We start from the raw sequence: 25,952 nt of genomic DNA, 5'->3' as shown, positions 1-25,952 counted from the left end.
CTACACCATTTTCATCTTTGCTGGTGCTTTTCCCCTGGCTCCATGACTGGCTGGAAGAGGAGAGGTTAGCCGTGACTCTGTGCTCTGCTGAAGAGCCACAGGCGTTGTGCAGGGTTTCATTTACATGCTGATAGTCACATTAGAAGAGCCTTTGGAGAATGCAGAAAGGTCCTCTCCCACAGAGAGAAAGAGGGAGCTCAGAGACCGCTGCAGGCTGTAAATAATTCCCGGTGTCAGGAAACCTGCTCCAACAGCGCGGCTGAGCAGACGTGCAGGCGCAGCAAGGGGTCCTGCAGTCTGTGCTCACCTTCACTCTGCTCCACCAGGCAGCAGGAATGGGATACCTAAGGTCCCCTATGCTGGATGCCATTGGTAAACGAGCCAGCAGACAGAATAGCCAGGAAGCATCTCTACTGGAGCGGAGGAGAGTGAAGACCCTTTGGAGACGAAGGAGAGCTGGCAAAACCCACTGGGAACAGCAGCCCCCCCCGCAAGGTACAAGGCAGCCATCCAAGTACTGCCTGTCTAGACGCAATTACAGCACGCCTGAGAAATGGACTGAAAAACACCATTTATCCCCTGCCTCCGTTTCTCCAGGCAGACATGTGTGCCAGCTCGCAGAGCCATAGGCTCCGACGGAGCTGCAGGAGCCCATACGAATGAGCTGCTGGGCCCGCATACCCCCACGGCTTGCTCAGCAGGCTCACTCAGGTTAGCAGGCACATGCAGCTCTCCCGCAGCACCGCACGCTGGCTCAGACAAAGCCACGGAGACCCTGATCTCCTCCACACGTACCTGGGGCTCCCCAGGGGTACGCTTGTGGTAGGTGTGCCACACGTTGCATGCATCAAGCTTGCTGCTCCCGCCTGGGATGCTGCTCTTTGGGGGCTCCTGAACAGCACAACCCACCCAGGTGTGTACCTGCACCTCCCAGTGCCCTCCCTGGAGGGACACGGGGGACCTCGACGATGGCTGCAGCTCTGAGGCGTCTTTTTTTTAGAGCATAAAACACGTAAATAAAATGGATTATGAATCCGTAGTTCAGAATAAGAGGTTCTTCAGAGTAAGTAGTAAGAGCCTGACTCTGGGCTGGAAAGGACAGCGGGCCAGGCAGCAACCTGTTCTCCATGGTGCCTTTCAATCTGCAACTTCTCCTCAGGCTGCCATGTGGTAGCCATGATGGCAGAGGGTATTTAAGGTGAGTACTGATCATCTGAAAACAAGGCAAGACAAGACAACCCACCCCAAGCAGCTCTCAGTCACTCACTCCTACAAGCATGCCAGGCAGAAGCAAGGAGAAGGCATCTCCATAGCTCACCGCCACCCCTTCACAGACCACCAAAAATTTCTGTTTAGGCTGCTATATGGTGGTTATTGTAACTACTTCTGTGGCTTGCTTAGATTCAGGTGCAACAGGAGATGTGCATCACAGACCAGAGCCCCACGTGTGCCCCATGGCTCTCAGCTGTGTTCTGAAGGGCCACAATTTAAACTTCAGATCTAGCAGCAAAAAACCACAGGTTACCCAAGTTACTAAAACCTTAAATGGTACCAGGCACCAAACTGAAGCCATATAGAGCTAAAATCAGCAGTTCTTATGTTAAGTTTTACATTGTAAAACGAAAACAGAGAAAAACCCATAAAACACTCTCCGTCCTCGGAGGCAGCAGCAGGCACGACAGGCACCAGGTCACGCAGCAGTCTTTAAGCAGGAGAGCACAAAGGCCCATGGGGCAGAAGGTACAACAATCTTCCATGAGGGAAAGCTGCCATGCTGGGAAGGCAAGGAAATGATGGAGGAGGCAGGTTTCACCCACTGGCACAGTCCCGCTGCTCTGCAGGTGACACTGCTCGGCCAACATGCTCCAGCGCACCTTGCAGCAGCTCTTGGACATGTCTTAACAATCCCAGCTGGAGCCAGACATTAAAAACGCGCATTTGCCAGCCTACAACAAAGACAAAGCAAATTCTTGCAGAAAACCTCGCTTCCCCAGGTAATCCTCCCTAGACTCCTTAGGGGATGGGCTGGCCAGCTACTCAGCTGAGCTCAGCTGGACCCCGCTGTTAGGCTAAGCACAAGCAGCTCTCCCTTGGCGGAGACTGCACCTGGAGTCTGCTGTATTGCAGCCTCTCTGAGGGGGATCAGAGTGATCTGGGGACCTGCTTCCCCAGGCTGGTCCTCTGTCCACAGCTGGGGTCAGCACAACCTGCTCAGGCTAGCAGCTCCTCTGCAAGGGGCAGCCTTAGGTGAGACGGAGCTTGGCTTAAGCTTATTGCAAAGCAAAGCCCTGTCTCAGTCACTGTTACTGACGTGATGGTTTTTGAAGAACGTCTAATCAATGCCAGCATTTCGAGGAAGGATCAACAGGCTGCTGGCTGCTGATACGGTGATGCTCAGAAAACTACAAATAGGAATCGTGGAAACGCAGAGGACGCTGGTACCGATCTGATTAATTTCAGCCAAGTGTGTGATGGTTTGCTCACGAAGTGATGACAGGCTCTGGCAGCCTTCAGCCTGCAAATGCTCCTGGCTGTGAGGTGTCTCATCTCCCAAAGAGAATGGGCACATCAGTTCTTTCCCAGACCAATGCCCTTATCTTATGGTAATAATGAATTAACGTAGTTGTCATCTCCTGGTGGTATCTTACCAACTGACCTGCTGCCTTAGGAGCAAAGGAAGGCTCAAAAGGCTGCAGGCAATTCAAGGTGTGAGGGATTTGAAACAGTACTTCTTCAAAGTCAGCATCAGCTGCTACATACATCTTGCTGAATGACACCAAACAGGAGGTAGAAGATATATCCTGGACCAATCCTGCTTTTCAATCTCAAATGCCACTGATCCAGCTGTGCTCTGTTACTCTCTAAACAGTCAATCTCAACTCAAGACAGAGCAGTGACCTTTCTTGTTCTGCTTTCCTGGCATCACTCATGCCACCCTTCCTTGGTTTCATACCACCTCAAGCACCAGAGTGGGAGCCCATCAGCTCTGATGCCAACCACACCTTTCTCCAACAGGGATGCTCTTTCTCCCAGGCCCAGGTGAGGAATTCTCCTGAGCCTCCTTCATGATTCTGGCCACACATCAGTGAATTTCTTCCTGCCAGTCACTGGTCTCATCTCGTCCCTGAATGCCTCTGGAAATGTGAGGCAAAGAAAAAGAAAACCCCTAGAGCCAAAGAAGAAAACGAACATAATTAAAAATTAATTTGAGTATAATGATTTAAGCATCTCAGCAAGACAAGCACCAGGCTGCTGTATGTTTGATGATGTGGGGGAGACCTTTCTGGTTCCCTGCCCTGGGGACTCTTGTCAGTTTTGATAAGTTTTACCCCGCATCTGTGAGCATGGTAAACTGAACAGCACAAATAAAGGCTACTTTTCACTGGGCAGAAGCACACTTACTATGGGACCTTACATCTCCTTCTGCCACCCTATGCCATGGCAGAAGGGCTGTGATGCAGGTGGATTCTCACCTTGCGATGCCTCAGCTGAGAGGCAGCAGCATTTCTGTCTGTCTGTGAAGGACAGGCAGAGGGAACTGGGTGGATTGTTAATGCTGTAGGACTCCCTGGAATATTCGTGATGGCACTGGCTGCGGCAAACAGGGGAGCCAGGTATCAGGGGCAAGTCCAGCACTCAGTCCCCCCTCAGCGCCAGGTCTGAAGGCCACCAGTGTTGCTCTGTAGCCTTTTGCCTTTGTGAGCAGAATAGCAGCCATTGCTAAACTTCCTGCACAACAACAGAATGCTTCTTCCTCCTCAAGACGTGCATGAAACAAGGGATGTAAAAAGGCACATGCCAGTGTCTTCTGCAGCTCGGTGTTGGCAATGCTACACGTGGACATACTGCACAGCTCCCACTCCTTTCTTTGCTGGCCTTGCCAAATCCTAATCATCCTGTTTGCCTATGCTCCTTCCTCCCAGATGCTCCATCTCCTGCTCCCTTCCTTGAAGATGCTGCATCTCTTTGAAGGCTTCGGCTACCTGCCAGTCTCTGTGTTCTCTCCCATCCCAGTTCCTCAGGGCTGGTTTCCTCAGCTGTTTGTCGGCACAGAGTAGTATTACATTTGACATTACATTGTAGACGGTTGCATTCAGGTCTGGGAAGGGCAGTATAAAAAGCTCAGGACAGATTTGCAGCCTCTGCTGACTTCCTGCAAGATGTTGGCCTCATCACTTCCATACCTCCCCCGATTACCTCATCAAAAGGCAAACCAGGTGTTCTCCTCTGGAAGAAGGGAGCAATGAGCACAAAGCATTGCTACAAAGCCACCTTCACGTCGTGCTTTGCCATCCACGTCCAGTACCTCAGAAAGGCAGTCAACTCCAGAGCAGAAGGTATCACACACAGAGCGCTGGAATGTGTCCAGGAACTCTGGCCGAGGACCTTGAAACCACTCCTTTCTTTTGTGAAAATCTGTGCTGGGCCATTACATCTAAAGGCTGTAGTTTTTAGATCTTTTCTTGACCACCAATCTGCAAATCAACCTGCTCTGCAAGTACGGATGGGTGAGATACACCTTGTCCTGTAGAGCTGCAGGCGTGAACCATAGCCATTGCCTTTCCCGGTGCACTGGCCATCCCCTTGACCAGAAAATGCTTTACACAGTAGCAGGGGGATAGGGAAGACAGGAAGCTGGCTAATCCTGAGCTGTCTGGCAGATCCAGATGCCTCTAGTTACCATTTCTTTATATATGGCCCTGTCCCCACTACATAGGTTCTTAAATTTTCAGGCTGAAGTTTGAAATAACCCTGGTTAACGAGATAACCCCTTCTCATCCAAACCTACTTCCCAAAGAGCTCTGCAAGGTGTTCAGACACACGAAGAGCTGCCGAACAGAGCAGGCTTTCTCTGAAGTTTTTGAAATGCTGGGCAGTGAGCAAGGCCAGGAGCAGAAGAAAGTACATCAGAAGCGTGACAGAGCATCCCACTGTGTTGCACCTTCACCTGACCAGTCTAATTAAATCGTACAGATGACAGATGTAGAAGTAACCAGGCAGTTCATCATCACCTCACTGTGAGACAGGGAAGGTATTGCCTTTCCCAGCCAATACACCACCGGGGAGGAGACTGGGCACTCTGACAGACACCATTCACACTGGCAACATCAACAGGGAAACAAGAACATTTTGCTGCAGGAAGATGTTAACCACTTTTGTGTCAGCACCGATTTTGCCAGTCTAAATCCAACTTCTCAAAGGGATTTAACTTCATTCTCTTTTTGTTTGAGAAGCCCTATCATGCCTACAGAGTGTGCCTAAGGATGGTAACATGTGCTTGAACAGCTTTAATAGTCTGAAGAAGTGAGTGCTGCATTACCGGAAAAGAGATGAGGTCCCTAGTGAATTATGTAGATGACCCCAGAGTACTACAAATAAGACCATTAAACGGGCCTGCACCATCATCTATTTTGTGTATGCCTTCCATATCACAGAGGAAACCTCTCTGAAATTACTGGGAGGGAAGGTTTAAACATTTTATTGGGGCCCTCTGCCTGACAACTCAACTTATGAATCAAAAATCAACAGGGTTCAGGAAGAAAAAAAAATAGCTACCCAATGCTTAAAAGCACCTCTGAAACATACCTGGAACCGATTTTTCTATGCATAGAAACCCCATGATCTGAAAGCCCTCTGGACCTAAGGGATGTAGAAATAAATTGAACACCCTGCTGGAACACTTCCAGTCTTGGGCAGCTCTTGCAATCCTGTAGAGCCACAGAAGAGCAGACCTAGAAACTGTCAGACAAGGCTTGATGCAACCTGTCATGGACACCATGTCCTAGTAATTTAGAAGATGGATAGGGTGGGTGAATGTGTGTGGGAAGAAATTACATACCTGAAGGAGAAAACACTTTTGTGATAAACTAATTTGATTCCTTTTTTCCTTAACACATTTTAAAGCATACCTTTGAAACTGCTAAAGAGTCTGCAATATTAAAATAGCTCTGAAAGGAGTTAAGTTACTGAGCAGAATACTGATGAAGTGGTCAGAAAGGCACAGGACTTAGCATTTAACGTGTGGCCCTGCCAGTTATTCTCATCAGAAACAGAAGAGCATGAAAGATTTTTCTTTATGAAGGGAGAGGTTACACTAAAAGTTGCTAAGGGAAAGACATTCAAGGGTCTAATGTTTTTGTAACACATTATCTCCTTTGTATTCTGCTCTGCTCTTTTGTATTCTGCCATTTGGGACAGTCAAGGATGTTTTTGCAGTCTTCTGCGCTAAGTAAACTTAATTTAGCACAGAAATTTTTCCACTCCTTATTCATTTCAATTTTCACTTCTCCATGAAAAGTATAGTTTTTTTCATGTAGGTTTCCTCCCCATATTAGGGTAAGAGTTCTGTTTTTGAAAGAAATTAGATCTCTGCTTGGACATAAAATAAAATATTTTCTAAGTTAGCATGAAAAATGGTGCTTAATTTTTACAATGTGAACTAGGAGGACTGACAGATCGAAAACTTGTGTAAATACAACACATTAAGGTTGTTTCAGGGTTAGTGCAGTTTGTTACTGTGTTTGTAACATGATGAGTAGATGCAGCTGGTCAAATTTTGCCCAATAGGAAATTGTTCACTTTGTGCAGCTCTGGTACACACATGCACACACATACAAGCTAAGCAGAGAACCGTAACAGGAAAAACTGATTGGTATGACTGGAGAATGAACAGGAACACAGCAGTATGGAAAGCCAGAAGGAAGAACAGAAGGGTTATTGAGAACGGCATGTTATTGACACTTAGCTTAGCAGGTCACTAAGATCCCAGTACAGCAATGTGCAGCTTCTCAGGACACCCAGGTCAGGAGACAAAGAAAAACAAATAAATCCTAATGCTTCACAGAGGTGGGGTAGGATGGGGAGACTGATCACAGCTAGCTCCCAAAGGGTACAAAATGTTACTTCCAAAACGAGCAGTAAGGCTACCAATCCAAGAAGAATGCAGGCAATGCGAGGACACAATAGCTAGCATCCCTCATCCTCTATGTCTTCACAGAGCATCCCTGACAGACCTCTTGGACACAAGCATTTTGGTGCATGAGTGCTGGGCTGACTCATGCATTTTGGTGATTATGTGGATATGAGTGTGTCAGTGACTGCGAAGTTTTAAAACAGTCACTGTCCCCTCCCATAAGGTTTTGCACTGACACTTGCAACATTGCAGAATGAGAGACACTGCAGAAACAAGCATTGCAAGGTCCAAACACTACCATTGTATCCTGCATTCCTCTTGAAAGAAGCATAAAACATTTTTGTTTCATTAGAATTCCCTGCCCTTTAAGATAGGCAGACCTTCTACCTCATGCTGTATATCCAGGACACCACCTCCAAGTTTCCCAGTGCTGCATCAACATTAAAAATCATAAGGTACTTCTTGGAGTGAGAACGTTAGTCCTGTATTTTATGTAGTTTCTGTGGCTGAATTATTCCCAGTAATCTCTGTTTAAAGACAACAGTAAAGCAGTCTTTGCACCATTTCTTTAGGATCCTGTGGAACATAAACGTAGTTAGTACAATGCAGTGGATAAGGCTGGAATGGTAGAAAGGACTCTGACATCATTGTGTAGCTGCCCAAGCAGATAGGGATGCACAGGCAATGCTGACAGGGAAGCTAAAAACTCCTTATACTCATTGGTAAAGTCATTCTGATGCGAGATATTAAGATCTTAAAACGTTAAAGAAGTGGTGAAGAGGAACAAACTGCAGGTTAATCCTTAATTGCCTTAAGGCCAGCAACTTTAACTGTGGCTTTTTAAGCTTAATTCAGGTAGTAGAGTTCTTACAGGAGAGGGACAGGCAGGTGTCTTAAACACTTCCAGGTCTATTATGGCGTTCTTTTGAAGCAAATTATTTGGACCCCTGCTCCGTGACAGGATCCTACTCCTAGATGAATCACTGTCCTCCATCAGGCTGCTAGGTCAAGTTTCCAGGAGACATCTTCTTGAGCACTGCACTCAAGCTCTCTGGTACACCACCTCTGTCACACATTTGAGGAGGCAGTGTAAAAAATAATAAAATTTTTTTATTGTTGCTTTGTAACATAAAATGAATAAATCCAGGATTCCAAAGTAAGGGGCATTAAAAAAACTGAATAAGAGGAATGTGACATAACTAAGTCATATTTTAAAACAAGGAGCCACAAGAATCTTTTCTAAATTACTTTTCCTGCAATACATCTCTTCCACAGCTGCATCTCACATTGACATTTGTGTAGCCTGCTGTTTGACCAGTGCCAGGACAGCTGGAAAGAATGGTACATTCATTATCATTCACATGCTAGAGCAGGAGTGAAATCTTGGTCCATACAGGTGAAAGGGTACACAGTCAAAAAAACCTCTCTAGCAGGACATGGATTAAACACTTTCTCTTCTTTCTGGCTCTCATGTCACAGACTGGGACTCCCGAGGCAGGGGTTTTCAAGGCCAGGCTGATGTGGAGGAGCTCCTCCTAGCCCAGAGAACATTCTGCACTGCAGGCAGCCTGAGAGAGAAGTATACATACAGTCCCTTGTGGCATTGAACACAGCAGCACATCCAGTCAGTTCTTTTCAGGGACAGATGCTGGCAATGGCCACAAGGAAGAGCGTGTTAGACTGAGGTGGGATCTCTCATCAAGGAGCTGTGTGATGGGACAACCACACCACTAGGATTTTCGAGAAAAATAATTACCTGTAATATCTGCTGGGTATGGAATGAGAGTCCCAAACAGCTGCTGAGCCTCCAGGCAGTTGGATTAATTTTAAGCATATGCTCTGCTTCTTCTTCAAATCGCAAGTTCAATAATTCTGTCCTTCCACATGGAAAACCAACAGTAAGTAACTGAAAACAAAGCTATCCATACCAGTCTTGTGAGCTGTTCAGGCTCTTCCATACCCCAAGAATGCACCAAGCCAATTTACCAAAAGGGACGTTTGAATAAGATCTTCCTTCCCTGCCAGGAAGTGAGATGATCTTCAAATGTCTCCTTCAATTCCCTCTAGGAAGGAAAGCATTTTAGTACTAACAGGTCCAGGTTACCCTGCTGGCAGTCCACCTTACACACTCCCACTGAATAAGGATGTAGCCTGCAACCTGCTCTATCCTCTCTCTGAACTCACTGGCCTGGCTTCACATTTGCTGGGCCTTGAAGCACCTGCCTGAAGACAAGCTTTTTCAGCTGATCCAGTTTATTGTCTCTTAAGGCATCCCGTATGGCACTGAAGAAACTGAAGTAGTGCTGGAAGTTGTGCATCATGAGCAGGACACCAGCCAACAGCTCATTGGTCACGAGGAGGTGATGGACGTAGGCACGAGTATGCCTCTGACAACAGTAACAGGTGCATCCTTCCAGCAAAGGACCAAAATCATCTTGGTATCTAAGGAGGAAGCAATGTTGGATAACATCAAAGGTAAGAAGACCCATCCAAGCAATACAGAGTATCCAGTTACTACATGGCCTTATGCAGGGACCTGAGCCTTGAAGTCCTGAGGGCCTGAATCCAGCTGCTGTAAGATGTGTTGACATCTAAGACCAGCACCACTGGCACAAAGGACTTCAAATATCATGCCAGAACTCACTACAGAGGCAAAAGGCCACACATCTAAGTCAGAGGATAACTTTGACTACATCACAGCTAACAGCAGAGAAAGGCCTTATCTGTGCCTTCCCTGACAGAAAAGCTGCAGCACAAGACATGCCTAACTAGCTATCACACAGTCTATGAAGGAGGAAGCTATCAGAAACAAGGATTTACCAATTCCACTATTCACAAAACAGTATTTCCCTCTACTGTGAGATGCACCATTCTCACAAAGTTGAGAGAGGATCAAGCAAAGCAACACAGTCGTCTACTTAGACAGCCTAGCGGTAGCTGTGGAAAAGAAAAGGAAAGACAGGTGGTAACACTGGCCAAAGTTTTTGTGAAGTATCCAGAAATTGCAGAATTGCTCTGCAGCTGCCCAAACTGAGTCAGAAAGCGGAGGCTCTCCATAGTTTAAATAAAATCTAGCATCCCTAGATAACCCAAGTTAGATGTGGAAGAGCAAAATGATCCCCAGGTAACCTTTGTGAACCTACTGTCTTTCAGCTGGAACATAGTTATGACCACAGTATGTCTGCTGGATAAACGATCAGAAAATCCCTGGCTTTAGGTCAGGCAAAAGACAGTGCTTTCAGCCATACACTGTTGTCTGATAACAAGCTAGAACGCTTGTCCAACACTCTCCATTCAATGTCCAGAAGTACTGTCTTCAATACCTTCACGCTTTATGAAGTCTCCCATCCAGCTACTGACCACATGCAATCAAATACAGAGGACAAAAGCATCATATTTAGTGACAGCTGCAGGCACCCTCCTCACAAACTCACATACCTCTTGTCCTTCAGAAATATCTCAAATGGTGTCATTTCTGGGTCAGCTTTGGAGATTTCATCCTGGTCTTCTTCAGCACCATTCTTCTCCAGGTCCTGGGCCCCATTTTGTTTTAAAACTGTTTTAAATAAAAAGACAACAGTCTTTTATGAACAGACAGCAAGGGCAAAGGAAGGGTAGCAACCTTACAGTAAGTATTTCTGCTACTCTCTTGCCACATGAAAACTCCTGCCACAAGTTTCCACCTCTTTCCTACAGTAAGCAACTATTTTTCTTTAATTGTCAGAGGTTAGTTAACACAAATACAATTTTAGATGATTAAAACAGCAAGAGACAGGTGAAAACTAATCTACTAAACCTAATGAAGAGTTAGAGCTGAAACAACAGTATAACTTTTTGCTGCTCTACTGAGCTGAATTCTTAATAAAATGTCAAAAATATTTCCAGTCTGAACTGCATGCTGAATAGAATGCAATCATCTGAACAAATTGATTTTATTGAGATTTTGTTAGAGTAGACAGGCAACTCATCTGCATTCAATCATTCTACTTTCCATGCTGTCATCAGGCTCAGACTTAGATGCTTTTTTTTTTTTTTTTTAATAAACAATTGGAATCAAAAGAGGCTGGTAGCACTAATGCAGAAGATATAGATTCCACATCTGCCTTTTCAGCAGTCTATCTTAAAAAAATCACCCCATAATTTTGTAGGTTTGCATTTTTACGTTTGTTCTTAAGCAAGAGACGTATCTGGAAACATCAGTATTACTGTTTGCACAATCCATGTCTACTGAGCGTTAAACAGACACAGAACAAAGAGATTGTCCTTACCCAGAATCTTATGATTTAAGAATAAGGTGAGACAAGGTAAAGAACAACAAACAAAGAGAAGGGTTAAAAAAATTGCAGCAAGCACAAAGAAACAAGATGTTTTGTTCTATTCAGCTGGTGTTGAATTATCCAGGCATGAAAAGCCACTAGGTTCTACCCAGGAGGAAAAATGCAAAATGTTTTTCTGTATTAAAAACATTTAATAGGCCAAAACAAAACAGCTGCTTGAAACACATTTGATAGATGCTTTAATGGGCAATACACATGCTCCCATCTCACAGCATAATGAGGTAATGAGTTATGAACATCTTTATCTTTTTGTTTTGATATGAACTGATGAATGCAAGGACAGAGAGGAAAGCTGCCCAAAGAAATGGGATCCCTAACTTCTGTCAGCTAGAAAGAAGAAGGGACTTAAAAACCAAATATATTAAACCGGACACATATTCAGTTAATTCTAGAGATAAGTATCTTAGATCTCCACTTAATAGGTCCAGCCTTCACTGCTAATGGTAACAGAAAATTTATCAATGGTGTCAAGCAAAACCCCCTCTATTCAGTAAGCGTTTAAGAAATACTGGAGCATATTTTGGCTAATCAGACGTTCAGATCCCAGGTTGTGGCAAACTTGAGGCCTCAACAGGTTTCACACCAAAATACCACACCTTCAAAAGCAACACTTAACAGTGGAATCCCTGTTTTTCCAGTGGTTACTGCACTTATTTCAGGAGCAAAACCCTAAAATATAGCTTCCTCCAAAGCATGAATTATGCTTGCCACAATACTGGCTGATAAAGTAAAAATTGTAATGACCATCAAGAAGCCTACCTGCTGCTTCAGGATCTGGATGGCAGTCATAACTGAAAACCAAGGCACAGCCTCGCTCTGTCACTTGGAAGGGAAAGAAGCTTTCAAAAATGTCCACTCCTCTTTCAATGCACTCAAGTACCTCATCTGGTTTGCCTACACCATGGATGATTCTGTAAGAGACACATAAGAAGACAAATCTAGAATATTCTGAGTAGAAGCAAGCAAGTACCTGAAGGAAAAGACAAACCTGCAGCATGTGTAGTTTATCCCTGCAACTGCTAACCAAAGGCAAGTGGGTACAAGAGTCATCACTCAGAATCCTGTGTGCTTCCATTTCCCCACCTCTAACCTATCCAGTACATGGCAGGCTTTTCGTTATCTGCCATTTGGAAGACAGCAATAATCCCTCATTTACTGTGGAAAAACCTCATTCTGTTCATGGTGTTTGAAGTGATTTGGTTTCTTTCACACATACATAAATACACTTAGATTCAAAACTCACCTAAATCTAAGCTGTAAAACAGGTATTTTCCTTGGTCATGTTTCTGCCCCAGGGAACTACTAGTTTCCAGACACATGGACCCCTTTGCTTGGTAACTAGGAGACAGTCTAAAAAGACTTGATCAAGAGCAGCAGAGACAGCAGTAGATGACTGGTCAAAGATGCAAGTCCTTCTAGTGACAGACACATCATACAGCACTTGGAGAACTGCCTGGAGGAGAATGCACTAATGAGAAATGTCACTGGAAAGAGAAAAGTTCCTTGCTTCATTCTTCCCTCCTCTTTACACTCTACCTGCTCAAATGATTTACCCAAAAACCTGGGCTATAACATCTCCTGGGACATGGCATTAAGAGCCAGAAAGAGCCCAGCTGGATTGCCATCAATGGTAATAGAGATCCTGCTGTTAGCAAAATTTAGCTGGCAGCTTCCCTGAGGGCGGGTGAAGCAGAAGAGAACAGAGCAGTGCCTGCTCTCCTGCAGGTGCATGGCTGGGCTGACAGCAGTAGAAGCTAATGTAGGGCAATGATCTAAACAGATAATTAGGAAAATACACAGGGGCTGATAAATGAAGTCACAAGGTGCCATTTTTAGTTACTTTTCTAAGTACTCCAATTAAATTGATGAGCACAGAATAAGGACGGGAGAAGTTTACAGCATGAGTGTCTTACGTTTCAGGCTCTCATGGCAGGGAGAAAATGATACTCAATAGTTAGAACAGTAGCTCTGCATATATGATCAAACCCCTTGCTAAAACTTACCTTTGCACAGGTAAGGACAAACATTTGTTCTTGCAAGTTTTCTGATGCTATTGAAAAGGAAAATAAACTTTACCAAGAGACTTCAGCATCTTCAGGTACATGAAAGGACTCTAAAGAGTATATTCATAAGATCATTTCACCATCACACAAAAAGCAGTTGCTTCTTGGATGAAACACAGGAAATGTTTGTCTTCTAGAGAATTTCATATTGGGGTAGAACACAGCTGCAAAACAACCTCTCCAGCCAGAAGGGCAAGGGTGATTCAGGAAAGCAGGATTGTCTGAAATTCACTTGAGGTACTTACAGGACCCCCTAGGGCTAACCAGCTTTCTTCCTACAAAGAGGTCAGAAACACTTGTCTTAACCAGACAAGCAAACTATGTGATAGATGAGGCAGATGCACTGGTAGCCACTAAGGTTAGCTGAGCAGATTGGACTCTAATGCTCCCAGGGGATCTTTTAAGTAGCTCAACCAGACAGGATGGCAACAACACAGCAAGCCTTCTAATTGTCAGGAAAATTCAAACCCCAGGCACCGCTGAGCATGAACAAGCTGCAACACCAGACACATGCTCTTGCATTTCGTTTCCTTTTGAACTCCATTAGGTCAGAGCAATGCTCAGCTAGCAGAAGGCAGCACAACTACAGAAAGACAATGGGGCCTGAGTCACTCTCTTCAGGAAATGATGAAAAAAGTACCCATACTACTTCTGTTGCAGCTGCTCTTGTAAAAGCAACCCATGCAAAAGCCAGCAAGCTCAATTCAACACTAAATAACACCCCCACTTCTGAACCACTAGCAAATATTAGCACACATTTTCTGGAAGCCTTTAGTTAGTTAGTCATTTGTAAGACTCAAGAATGCTGCCGCTCCTGTCCAGTCTCTGGCATGGATCTGATGGGCATAACTAACAATACTGAATACACAACAATCCCCACACTGTGCTAGTCCAAGCAAAGAATACAATTGGTTTGGGCCAGGCTGTACCACCTCTGGTAGTTCACAGGCTCAGTGCCTCAGGTACTAGGTCAGAGCTGGCTGCCATAAGATCGTGTAAGCACTGTCTGGTTCTGTCAGCACCCTTCTCTACTCTCCTCCAGTTTAGACCAGAGAGAACTGGAAACATGACAGTTTATCTGATAAGAGGTCCCTGTAAAATAGGCTGATAATAAAGTTCTTGTTCGAGCTGAACTTCAAGTAAACCACGGCCTCAGAGGCCAAATGCAAGCAGCCCAGACATATCCTACCTGTAATTCTTTCAAAAAAAGTAAAGACGACTTGAACTAAAATCTTGGTTATTCTCCAAATGTGGGGAATACTCAAACCCACAACGTGAGCACAACTTGGTGCCACTTGCAGCTAAAAATTGAAACAAGGGCTGAAGACTGCAGCCTGACAGTGGTAGAATTTACGCAGCCTGGCACACACACAGAGCTGTGCAATACAGTGATTATCTCCTACAGTGATATTGCACAGCAGCCTCTAGATGCTCCTCGTAATAGGACAGATGGACTTCCTGGGATGTTGCCCACACAACTTACCTCGGTTTATCCTCTGGCAGCTCTGCTGTGACAGAAGCTATCAGTTTCAACTTGGTCTCCTTGGCCATGGCACATCCCTGGAAGCCATCTAGCAGAAAGCCACCCACAGGTCGCTTGGCAGTCTCCCTGGCTGATCTGAGCCTCTCTTCCAAGATATCTCCACCTTCAATTGCCCCAAACATTACACTTCCTTGTAGTTCCTGGCCCAGGAGAAAGCTACAAGTGTTAGAGTGTGCTCTGCCAAAGATACACAAGACACCTCACAGCCCAGACTCCAGATGCCTGCTACTTAAGGCCCACATTCCCAGGAACTTGCCAGAGCCACACTGTTTCATCCCATGTAAGCCTATTCCCCACATGACACTGTGAAGTCCAAGTGTAAGGTAGAAATAGGATTAGGAGAGACAAGATTCTGCTCCTTACCTTGACACTAACTCATTGAGAATTTTGGTGCCATTCTTCACACAGAGCATCACTGTACACAGCTTTTTATAGATGGCCCCTCAGCACTACCCGTGTCAGTGCAGAATACAAAGCAGGTGCCATTATCCTGGCTGTCGGACACCAGATCTCACAATGAATTGCCTTTCAGGGGATACCAACATCAGCTGCTGTCACCCATTTTCCCTTGTAGTACAGACTCAGATAGTATGTCCCCTTTCACCAAAAGGGAGGGAAATTTCAAAGCTGCTAGAAGAAATAAAAAATAGCACTGGCAAATTCCAGCAAGTCCTCCCTCACTTGAAACTGAGGGGACTTCAGAGCAAAAAGATGGGTTTTCTCAATCTGAATGAGAAGATCCTACTTTGCCCATGTATATAGCATGAAGGTAAGTGAAAGAAATGCACCTCAGTCCAGAAGTGGAAGAAAATTTTAAAAAAATAGTTCTCCTCAACTAGTAGAGATGGGTGTCCTGGTGCAGGAGTGAAGGGAGTGGCAGAAGGAAAACCCACCGTGCTACTGCTTATACCTCGTCCAGGACTGTCACCTGGGCATCCTCTGATACATACACGTGACATGATTTCCTATTAAATCACATCCTGGAACTGGCCCAGTATGCAGCACAGACCAAAAAGCAGCTGTGGTGCTATTGCCCCGATACTTTGGGGACCTTACCGGTGATTTTTCTAGCAGCTGTAGGCATACATCCAGGAAGGAAAGCGACCTATCCACAGACTTCTTGGCCCTTTTTCTACCACCTTCCCCAGAAACGGTGTCTCCATCAGAGATGCACTGGAACCAGTCTGGCTGGATGGCCCGCTGTATGTCCATGAACTTGGAAGCTGTCATTTCCATGCGCCCTGAGTTTCCCCACAGGGACACTGTCTGTCAAGGAAGAACAGGGATGAACGTTAGTTGCAAAGGTTAACAGATCTTAAGGGTCAAAGGAGAGAAGAATTGGTCTAGTGAAACGCCAGGTACTGGAATGATACTTCATAGGTAAGTTCTCCAGGAGCATGGCTCAGATAATCGGCTGCACTTGGCACAATGAGTGAAAAGAGATAAATGTCTGAATTGGGATTTCTTGGATGAGTTTGATGGTTTCACCAAAGAGTAACACAGTGACTTCTCCACATGTTTAGAAGTCTCCGAGATAGAGCAGCTGGCCTATCATCACACAAATTAGTGGCAGAATTGGAAAAAAAATTAAAAGAAGAGAAGATTTAATTCCCATCAAACTGATGTTGTCATCTCATGAAAAGCAGCAAAGGCTGCAATGGGAAATACAGCTCACTAGTTTTCTGTACACAATGCAAAACCGAGAAACTCTCCTCATCAGAGCAGTGAATTCATACCACCCATGTGAATATACGTGTATATATAAATCACACAGACACACAGGGAAGAATATAGAAGGTTGTTAGGCAATTTAATCTTAGAATCCAGTATTATTTTAGGTCCCAAATCCAGCCACTTAAGAAGGGATTGAAATGCCAAGAGCAAAAGAAATACACAGCTTTCAAACTGAGACAACGTAAGAAGTGGCAGGTACCCATCAGGATTTCACATGCGGTCGTCTCGGTCTCTTTACACACTTTCCATTCTGTGTGTGCATGTGGGCCCCCATCTTCCATTGTTACCCTCAAAAGATTTTAAAGCAAGACAAAAGCACCTGCACAAAAAGGTTATGTTACCTGAACACCTCTGAGCTAGCAGATGTCAACATTCAATTTACTGAACATTCAGATTCACAGAATGTTACTGCAGCCACTGCCACTATGCACGCTACCATGTTTCACCTTATTCTGCAGAATCTATAACTAACCTATCTGTGAGTGCAGCTTGGCAGTTGCTTTTGCTGTATTATTGTTAGACTTGTGTCACTGCTGCTCCAAGATTTTAAAGGGGTATTCAAGTATGTTAAGTATTGGGCTCCAGCCCTTTAGAAGTTAGTTCTTTTCATCTTCAACTCCATTAGTGCTTTTTTAAATAAAGAACTGTTTTCAGCTATCAGAAGCTTATAGCTTGAAGTGTTATGAGGAGTTTTGGGGACTTGAGAGTTTAAACACATTCTCATAGCCTATGGCAGACAGACAGATTAAGCAGTGCAGTTTTCATGCATACTAATTCACAGATTGAATTTGATCAGCTGATGCAAAAAATATGAGCAGAACAATTTTTTTTTGTCTGGTCTCCACAAAAAACAAAAGGATTGCATGAATACACCACACGTCTGTTGTTTGTCCATCCATCTTTCCTGATTACTTTTGGCCTCATCAGCCAATTTCACTAAACTTGAGTAACAAAGAAACAGACAGAAGTCTCCAAAGTAATAACATTTTTGCAAATTTCCAATTTAAAAAAAAAAAAAAAGCAAATCCAAAGGAGGGAGATCCCAAATTAGTACCTGCAGAATAACTGGAACGCAGCAGCTATACGTTGTTCTGCAGCAGCATGTTGGCCAGTTAGTACCTGCTGCCTCTTATGTGAGAGCATCAAGGAACAGCTGGCAAAGGCAGACGGAGGAAAGTCAGAACTGTTTGAGCCAAAGGGCACAGAGTATAATCAAGTCTAGTTATCTTCATTCTGCTGTCTAGAGGAAAAAAGCTGCTTTAATAAATAAAATAGCCATGCGGCTTAGAGAACTGAGCTTTACCCCACGATTATTTAAATTCAGCCTGTGCCAGGCTTTCTGGCATAGAATCCAGAGTTTTCTATCCCATTGCTTTCAAAAAGCTTTCATAAGTATTTGTCAGCACAGATCCAGCTGCAGAAGGCCTTGCAACAAGGTGACAAAAATCTTCACCAGCTTAAAAAAAAAACCAAAAGCCAAATCAAACGTGCAATACCCAAGTTTAGATCACTGCTATAACCTCATAGCTGCACAATGGTGAGATGAGCTTCAGGCAATTCCTTCCCTGCAGAGAGATGGGACTCAGCCTTGTTCCCAGCAGCAAAGAATATACACCGATAGCTGGATGGCTGTAGTTATCCCGTGTCATTCGGTGACCTTTCACCAAACATGATCGTCCCCAAACAGGCCTTGGGACTGACCATATCTCAGCAGGTGCCAGGAGTGGCCCCTCCAGGCCAAAGCTGTGGCAGGCAGCAGGTAGCGTGTGGATTGCACGGGGCACGTGCGTGCCTGTGGGATGGAACAGGCAAACATCCGCAACACTACACACTCCTGGATTGCTGAGCCACCTTTCTGCAGAAATACTAAGTCCTAACCCTACAGTCCCTTTGTGGGCCTGTAGCAGACTGTAAATAAACACATAGGGATTCAGGTTTATTGCTTATCGGTGGCATCACCAGAAGCTTGTAGCATATAAGCTAAAACACATGTATTTTCTTTTACTACCATATTAACTGCAACAGCATGGGAGTCCAGAGCTCTCCTTTTTATCTGAATTGCCACTTAACTGTTCAGGGAATGCACTGCCAAGTAAGAAAGTGTCCAGCTTTATTTAGTTGGAGGTATGAGCATGTAAATGACATTCCTCTTTGTGCAAAGATTTATTCTTCGATACAGCATAACAAATCTTGTGGCTGTCTAAGCACACCCACACAGATGAGGGGAGGACTGGCAGCTTTCTTTTGGGAACTTCAGGTAGACCCTTTCAAGTCTTTACAGCTACTGTACCTTGTTAGTGTTGTAGCCAGATGGACAGGGAGTGACCGGGTCGTGAAGGGAGCAGTACAGCACCGCGTCTGGCATACCTGGGAATGCAGCAACAGACACAGAGGAGAGTTTCATGAACCAAAACAAAGCTAATGCAAAGATGTGGTTTGTAAATTTGCAAGAGGGAACAGGGTATTCTCCCACACACAAGTACATCCACTCTGACACAGAAAATATTGTTCATTTGATCTCTCAGCACCAAAGGTGGCAGACTATTTCCTCAGCTTTACTAGCTGCTGGGAGGAGAGTGCAGCATTAGGACAAACCATCAAACAATACCCTTTGGTTCTGCAGCCTACATAGCTCCTTTGAGATTTATTTATGTTTCTTCTTGATTAATACTCCTGCTACTAAAGTCTGCCAGATCCAACAGCTGACTCACTTGACTACTCCACTGATACATGGGAGACATCTGACATTTAACACAATCTAAACTGAACAACGACCTCGAGCCTAGAACTTTTAAGGAAGGACAACATATAGTGAGAGAACAGATCAGCTACACAAATGAGAAATTTATCATTCCTGCCAGACTGGAGATTTCAAATGTCAGAAAGCTAGACAGTATGTCTCAATGACATACAGTTTTCTCTTCGCAGATAGTCACTGGAATTGGTGAAGCCTCCAAGAAGTTTCAGATAAAGAGATTTTCAATTGTTCTTGAAGGAGTAAGTTGTACCAAAGCAGTTGAAGCTTACTGAAATTTGGGTGCAAACTTCCTTTGGAAATCCGAGCCATAACTTTGCTTTTGCAATGAAACGCATGTCCAAACTTCTGATGTGCTTTGTTTGGTTTTTTTTAAAAAAAAAAAAAAAAAAAAAAGCTTGGTCTCCATATACAGGACAAAAATGCTTAAACATTTTAAAAAATTATAGTAATTTACATTATTTTATACATTCATAATGTACGTGGAACTGGCGCACATAAAACATTCATAAAAATACCTCAGCTTTGATACAAGCATTAGCAACTCAGAAGTTTTTTTTCCTGCAAAGTCTGCTAGATTCCACATACAAAGAACAGTCTGTCAATTATAGAAATTAAAGACATGCCATTGCTTCGACAGAATTTAACCTATACCCAGTGTAGCCTGAAATACGTAGACAAATGAAACATTCCAGAGAAGCTTGTTGACTTGACTGATCATCCTCCAGCTCTCTGAGGAACCTCCCCACATATAAATAGAGGCTATGATACAGATATTCACACAAGATGCTAACCCTGCATTCACTGTGCGTTCAGGTTCCTTCGCCACGCGAGCCTGGCAACAGTGATCTTGGCTGCATAATGCATGCGGTCAGGCCTTTACTGATCTGTTACAACAACCACAGGAAAAACCCAGGACAGCCACAAATGCAGGAACTGCTGTTTTACTCATTCTTATCACCAAGGTGTTAAGATAAAGATTTCATTCAGGAACTGCTCCAAGAATGGAGTACAGGGACTGATGAAGAGCACAAAGGCTTGGTGCAATAGCTGAGGGCTATGACAAGGTTGACTGTTTTGCATTTGACTATCCGTAAGTAAAATCGAGTTTATTCCTAAAACTGACTCTTTAACATGGAAAAATGGAAGAAAAATACAGGGAGCAAGTACAGTCCAACTGCTAAACTGACAGGAACAAAGAACAGGGGAAAAATGAGCTTCTCCACCTGCTTCTTTAGTACCTCAAAACTCCTGCAAACCCAACATGAGCCCTTCCCCCTAACATCTTCTCAGAACAGGAATAGCTCGGAGGCAGAAGTGTCCACCAGCTGAGACTGATCTGATGTGGGGTGCTTTGCCTGTTTAGTCTTCACACTGGATGAAGACTTCCTGTTGGAAATCTTTAGATGAAACCAACTATTTTATGAGAATCAAAAAAGCCAGCTTGAGCAGATACATTTCCTGAGAGTATCTATTGGAAAATCTGTATGGGGAAGGCCATTTTCATGAGAATTTCTAATTCTCCTCATCAAAATAAGTCAGAAATTGCATCTGGCAAGATTCATTTGCAGCAGTGACTGGGGGCTACAGTAAAACCTCTCTCAGTTCTAGTCTCAACTTTTGGGCTAAGCCCATCCCAGTCAGTGCTGAAGCCCCCAAGGAAAAGACTGGGTGCAGAAAAGGAGAAATAAAGCAATACATATTTCTGTAGCCTGTTTGAAAGATTTCTGGCCACACTAGTGACAACATACTATTTCAAGTCTTCCTTAGGGCCACTTTGAGTGAGAAAATGCCTAAACGTGGAAAGTCTATGCCTACATCTTTCTGCCTGCTGTACTGCCTAAAAACACACCAGTGGGATCCACCTGTGTTATCTCTCCAGACATACACAATCAAACACACACGCTTTACCTATAAATTTTGCAGCTCCTTCTTTATATTCTTCCAGGACCTCATGAAGTTCTGCCCTGCAACCAGATACAGAAACACATTAACTAAACAAACAACTGTCAAGAAATATCAGTGGTTTCATAACAAAGGCTTCTGTTTCCATACTTAAGCATTGTCCGAACTTGGATTGGTTTAGGCACTGACAGTTGCCATCCAGCTACCAGACAGCAAAGCAGGGACAGACGGAACCAAACGCCAGAGACACAGAGCTCAAGGATCACAGCTTACAAACCGGGGCACTCGTAATTCTGTGGCAAAAAGGCAGAGCTTTTACCCACACTGACCAGTGACCACTGACTTGCTGGATAGCATGAAGTCCCACTGTGACTTTCTGGGCAGCATTACTAACGTGCATCACTCAACAACTACACAAGCGAAGGAGGGGAGAGCTTCTAACAAGCTTTACGATGTTAATCTTCCCCTTCGGTTGCCTCTTACCTAACTAGTTTTGAGAGTTGGCTGTTTCTAAAGCTGGTTACTCTGCTGGGAAGACGACTGCGAAGCCGCTAAGAGGGGTTTGGCCAAAAGACGCTCAAAAATCACGCCGCCCTGTAGGTCCCTTACCTTTTACCTGCTTCCTACTAAGTCACTGCACCTCCCTTCGACGGGGAGGCAACAAAGGGGCAACCGACTTGGACATTTTGCCTTGCGCCCGGGGAAGCGAGAAGCCCGCCTGCCCCCCGGCAGCGTTGCGGGGGGGCCGCAGACACACACCCACACCCATACACACCCCCCCCCGTACTCACAGGGCGGGCAGGCTGAGCTGGGCCACGGCGGGGACGCCGCCGACCGCCTGCAGGGTGTCGCGGGTGAGGTGAGGCGCCGAGCCGGTCCGCGTGTAGAGCAGGCAGCCCGGCAGCGCCAGGGCGGCGGCCCCGCTCCTGCCCAGGCCCGCCAGCGTCCCCAGCCGCCCGCCGCCGGCCCCGCACAGCTTCACCTTCATCGTCGGCCCCGTTAAACCGGCGCGGGCCTCACCGCTTTCCCCTACCCGCCCCGACCGCCTCACGCGGCGTCATCAGCCTTGCGCCGGCGGCGCAGAGACACCGCCCTTCCGCCTCCCGCCGAGGGAGAGCGGCGTTGCCATGGCGAAGCCGCTCCCGGCGCGGTACGCCCGTGAGAGGGACGGGCGGCTGGCGGGGGTGCCCGGCGTGGCCACGGCCCGCCCGGGGCACCGGCCGCAGCTGTACCGCTGGCGGCGCCTCACGGCCGGGGCCAGGCCGAAGGTAACGGGGCCTGACGGGCGGCGGGACGGGACGCGACGGGAGGGGCGCGGAGAGCGCTAGGGGGCGCCCTGCAGGGCGCTGTCCAATCAGGGCGCGGCCTCTCCGGTGAGGGGCCGCGCGCCGCCGCCACGCCCCTCCCCACAGGCTCAAATGGCGGCGGGGGGGGGGCCGGGGGTGCTGCGTGGGTTGTGCCACGGTCGGGACGGCCCCGCGGGATCCCGGCCGCTTTTATGAGCGGGGTCGGGGTCAGGAAAGAGGTTTCCCAGGGCTGTGGGAGGGCAGCAGCAGCAGCAGCAGCAGCAGCGGCCGTTTGACTCGCCAGCCGTTGGGAAGTCCGCGCTGCACGCTCGAGTGAATGGCGCTGAGGTCGGCAGCGTTAAACTCCGGCTCAAAAAAAAAGAGACAGGTGGTAGCAACGCTGTCGTTATTATTATTTTTTTTTTTTTTAAATCTTATTTCCAGCCAAGGTTTGACTCTGATAACTTGGAACACTGGATCAAGGTGAAGTAACTTGCCCAGTAACTCACTCAAGAGTAAGGTACCTCGTTGCTGTGCGTAAAACTCACGGGTCACGCACGAAACTTGCTGTTGAGCAGTACTGCGGGTTGTATTTATGGGCAAGTACTACAAGAGATTTACCCCGAAGCACCATCTGCCTCTACAACCAACTGAGATCAAGGAAAATGAATTCTGGGGTGAATTTCCCTTTGTTTTGCTTCCTTGGGCACCGCCATGCTCCCACCCTCAGCCTGCTTCTTACGGCAGGTAGGAGGGTGCACCTGCCTTCTCATGCAGCCTCCTAGGCCTCTGGCAGCAGCTTGCTCTGGTTGCCCCAGCACAAAGGGAAGAAGTCCTGCAGAAATGCGGGCTATCGGGGGTACGGGTGTTACATGTGAAAACACAGTGACACACCAGGACCATTTACACCTCAGAGAGATGAATATGGGACGGAAAGTCACTCAAGACTATTTACACAGCGGACAGCCTGGTTATGACAAAATGCTGATACCAAATTTCATAGTTGGTGGTTGCTGGGGACTAGCTCAGCAAGTCTCCATCCAGCCCCCCGGGGCTGGGTGTTTGCGTTCTCCCTACATGTTCTCCAATCACTATGATTGGCATTAATTGCCAAATGAATGCTTATTACTTAATGATTGCTAAGTCCAATTTCTCTATTCAATTGAACAGTCGGAGAAACATGTTTCAAAATAAATCTATTTCTTAAAACAGCCATGCTGTCTTGTGTTACATTCTCACTGATGTTTGCTCTCTCTGGAGGAGAACCTGCATAGAGGAAGTTTGAAAATTAATATCCAGCAATCCTTAAAAATGTTTTCCTTTCTTTAATTTAAAGAAAGCGGACCAAGCCTCTGAGTATGCTGTCTCTGAAGCTTTTTCCCTTCAAAAGTCAAGGTATCCACTGGGGCCTTGTGGTCCTGTGACAAGTTTGGAAACCGTGGAACAGCTGCAAGATCATGATGAGGCCTGTGAGGAAGGTGAGCTGAAATACTGCTTGCCACAAGCTGCCTAAAATGAACTGTTCTTGATCCAGCATTGTGGTTCTGGTCTGAACAGGCTCTTGTGAAGCTTGAGACCATAGAAACAGTTCATCGTAAGATGTCTTTCATCTAATGGAGAAAGGCGTACGAAGAATCAACTGCTGGAGTTCAAGGTAGATCTTAATTAGCATACCTAAGAGAAGGATAGACTCTCTGTCTCCTGGAGATTTCAGGTCAAGACGAACATGAATACTGCCCTTGAAGACACACTGTATGGTCAAATACAAGTTAGTGGGCTATAGGAAACTGGATGAAATTACCTGACATATTTTTGATAGCGGGCCAGATGTGAAAATGGAGTTGCTCTGTGTAACTTTCACATCTATGAATAATTGTGTGGTTTTGCTTTGACTCCCATGCAAAATTTTCCTCACTAATTAGCTAACTAAATATTCCCTTTGTAACGCCTGCAGCCACAAGTGCTTGCTGAAATTTGAAAATAAAACTGGTAGATTTAAAAAAAGAGAGGGAAATTATCTCCCATCAGTGCTAGAAGTACATCTGCAGTGTAAAAAGCTGATAAGAGACAGGATTTTAAAAACTGAGTTAACCATTCTTTTAAGACTCAAAAGTGAGCCTTACAGAATAGAATGAAGACATGTCTCAAGACCATCCACTTCAATACAGGAAGTCAGCTTTTTCACTTGTAATCAAGTGTTCAACTGATAGCACAGAATACGCCTATCTGCTTACAGTGCGCTGTCTGAATGCATTATACAGCACAGTGGCTCAAAAGAAGCTGTCTTTGCAATTGGTGGAAAAGTTGCTTGCTTTCCTCATGGTTCTTTATTATTTTTGTTTGCCCTTCCCTGCTAGGGTTTTCCTTTTTATAGCTACCAATCTCTCAGGATTGTTCCTAGCTCAACTGAAAGCCTTTTATCTGGAATCCATTATTAGAATACTTAATGGTATTAACTACACATAGTCCACTTTGCAAAGAAAGGTATCAATAACGGAAGTGCCAGAACTCTTTTATTCCAGTTACGAGGAGCTCACGTTTCCCACTCAAAAAAGTAACCCTTCCCCAAGTGATAAGCTCTTTTTCTCTCTTCTTTCTGCTATCGGATATATTTCCTTGTTCCTGAGCTGGCCTGAGAGATTATGAAAGAGAACAAAAGTAATTTGAAGGACAATAAACATTAGATTTATGTTTTCTTCAAAAAACCCACCCCTTTTTAAGGAAGTTGTAAAAAGGTTTTATTGCCTTAGAAATACCAGGACTCAATGGGAGCATCTACATTTTGTGTTAGAACAAGAGATTTGGAGCAGCTGCTTCCTCCTGTCTATCAGCTGTGTGCCTTTACAGGGGATGACTTGCACTACAGTGGCTGCTGAGATCCCTGCTCTTTGCCCATCCTCACTGCACGGATGGCTCAGCTTCTCGTCGGGCGGCTCCTGATGCCTTGCAGTTTACAGCCCTGCATTCTGCTTCAGGAACAGCTTGGCTGTCCATGCAGCAAGGCCAGGTGGTTTGTTGAGGCAGCAGCCATGTTAGCTGTCCTTGTTTTTTAGTAGGAACTCTGAAACAAAGGAATTTTTCCACAGAAGAGCAGAGATGCAAATAAAAGTTCACAGAAGGACTTTATACCCAGTTGTTCACTAGGCATTTGAGCTCACTGAGGAGTACCAAATCCATCACGGGTGCATTCCTGTAGTTGCAGTCTTAATTCTGAGTACAGGTAGTCCCTGGTGAAGCTTGCCACCTGACAGATTTGTAATCTAGACTCACCAGTTGTTCCTGGAGCTGTGGTTCTTGCAAAGGTTAACCTGTACACATGAAGCAAACATTTGTCCAAACAGTAGTTCTTTTTGTATTTAACATATGACATCCTTGGCTGTACATGTGGAAAATACCTAAGTGTCTGCAAGTGCAAT

At 45.4% G+C, this 25,952-nt stretch overlaps 2 protein-coding genes across 4 annotated transcripts in view; one reads left to right on the top strand and one right to left on the bottom strand.

Annotated features, from left to right (window-relative positions):
- Window positions 1-8,003: 8,003 nt before the first annotated feature.
- Window positions 8,004-22,367, bottom strand: QTRT2 (queuine tRNA-ribosyltransferase accessory subunit 2). 3 transcript variants are annotated; one of them, XM_052794319.1, is made up of 8 exons: window positions 22,042-22,367; window positions 21,257-21,312; window positions 18,881-18,957; window positions 15,913-16,122; window positions 14,797-14,996; window positions 12,010-12,161; window positions 10,352-10,469; window positions 8,004-9,355 (listed from the first exon to the last, which is right to left on the bottom strand). In XM_052794319.1, the coding sequence occupies exons 1-8, from the start codon at window positions 22,236-22,238 to the stop codon at window positions 9,094-9,096; spliced, it is 1,272 nt and encodes a 423-aa protein (XP_052650279.1). In that variant the 5' UTR covers window positions 22,239-22,367; the 3' UTR covers window positions 8,004-9,093. The 3 variants fall into 3 exon arrangements, with proteins under 3 accessions (XP_052650279.1, XP_052650281.1, XP_052650280.1); XM_052794321.1 differs by lacking the exons at window positions 18,881-18,957; window positions 22,042-22,367 and having other exon boundaries at window positions 21,257-21,293; XM_052794320.1 differs by lacking the exons at window positions 18,881-18,957; window positions 21,257-21,312; window positions 22,042-22,367 and adding an exon at window positions 17,645-17,745.
- Window positions 22,361-25,952, top strand: part of CCDC191 (coiled-coil domain containing 191) — a 21,912-nt gene continuing 18,320 nt past the window's right edge. The window contains exons 1-2 of the mRNA XM_052794312.1: window positions 22,361-22,518; window positions 23,873-24,014. Coding sequence (XP_052650272.1) covers window positions 22,378-22,518; window positions 23,873-24,014 — 283 coding nt within the window. The 5' untranslated portion in view covers window positions 22,361-22,377. The remainder of the gene's footprint in view (window positions 22,519-23,872; window positions 24,015-25,952) is intronic.

This window comes from Harpia harpyja, chromosome 8 (genome assembly GCF_026419915.1).
Source record: "Harpia harpyja isolate bHarHar1 chromosome 8, bHarHar1 primary haplotype, whole genome shotgun sequence".
Classification (NCBI taxonomy): domain Eukaryota; kingdom Metazoa; phylum Chordata; class Aves; order Accipitriformes; family Accipitridae; genus Harpia; species Harpia harpyja.
Note: the sequence above shows the minus strand (reverse complement) of the source record. Positions and strands in the feature narration are given on the sequence as shown.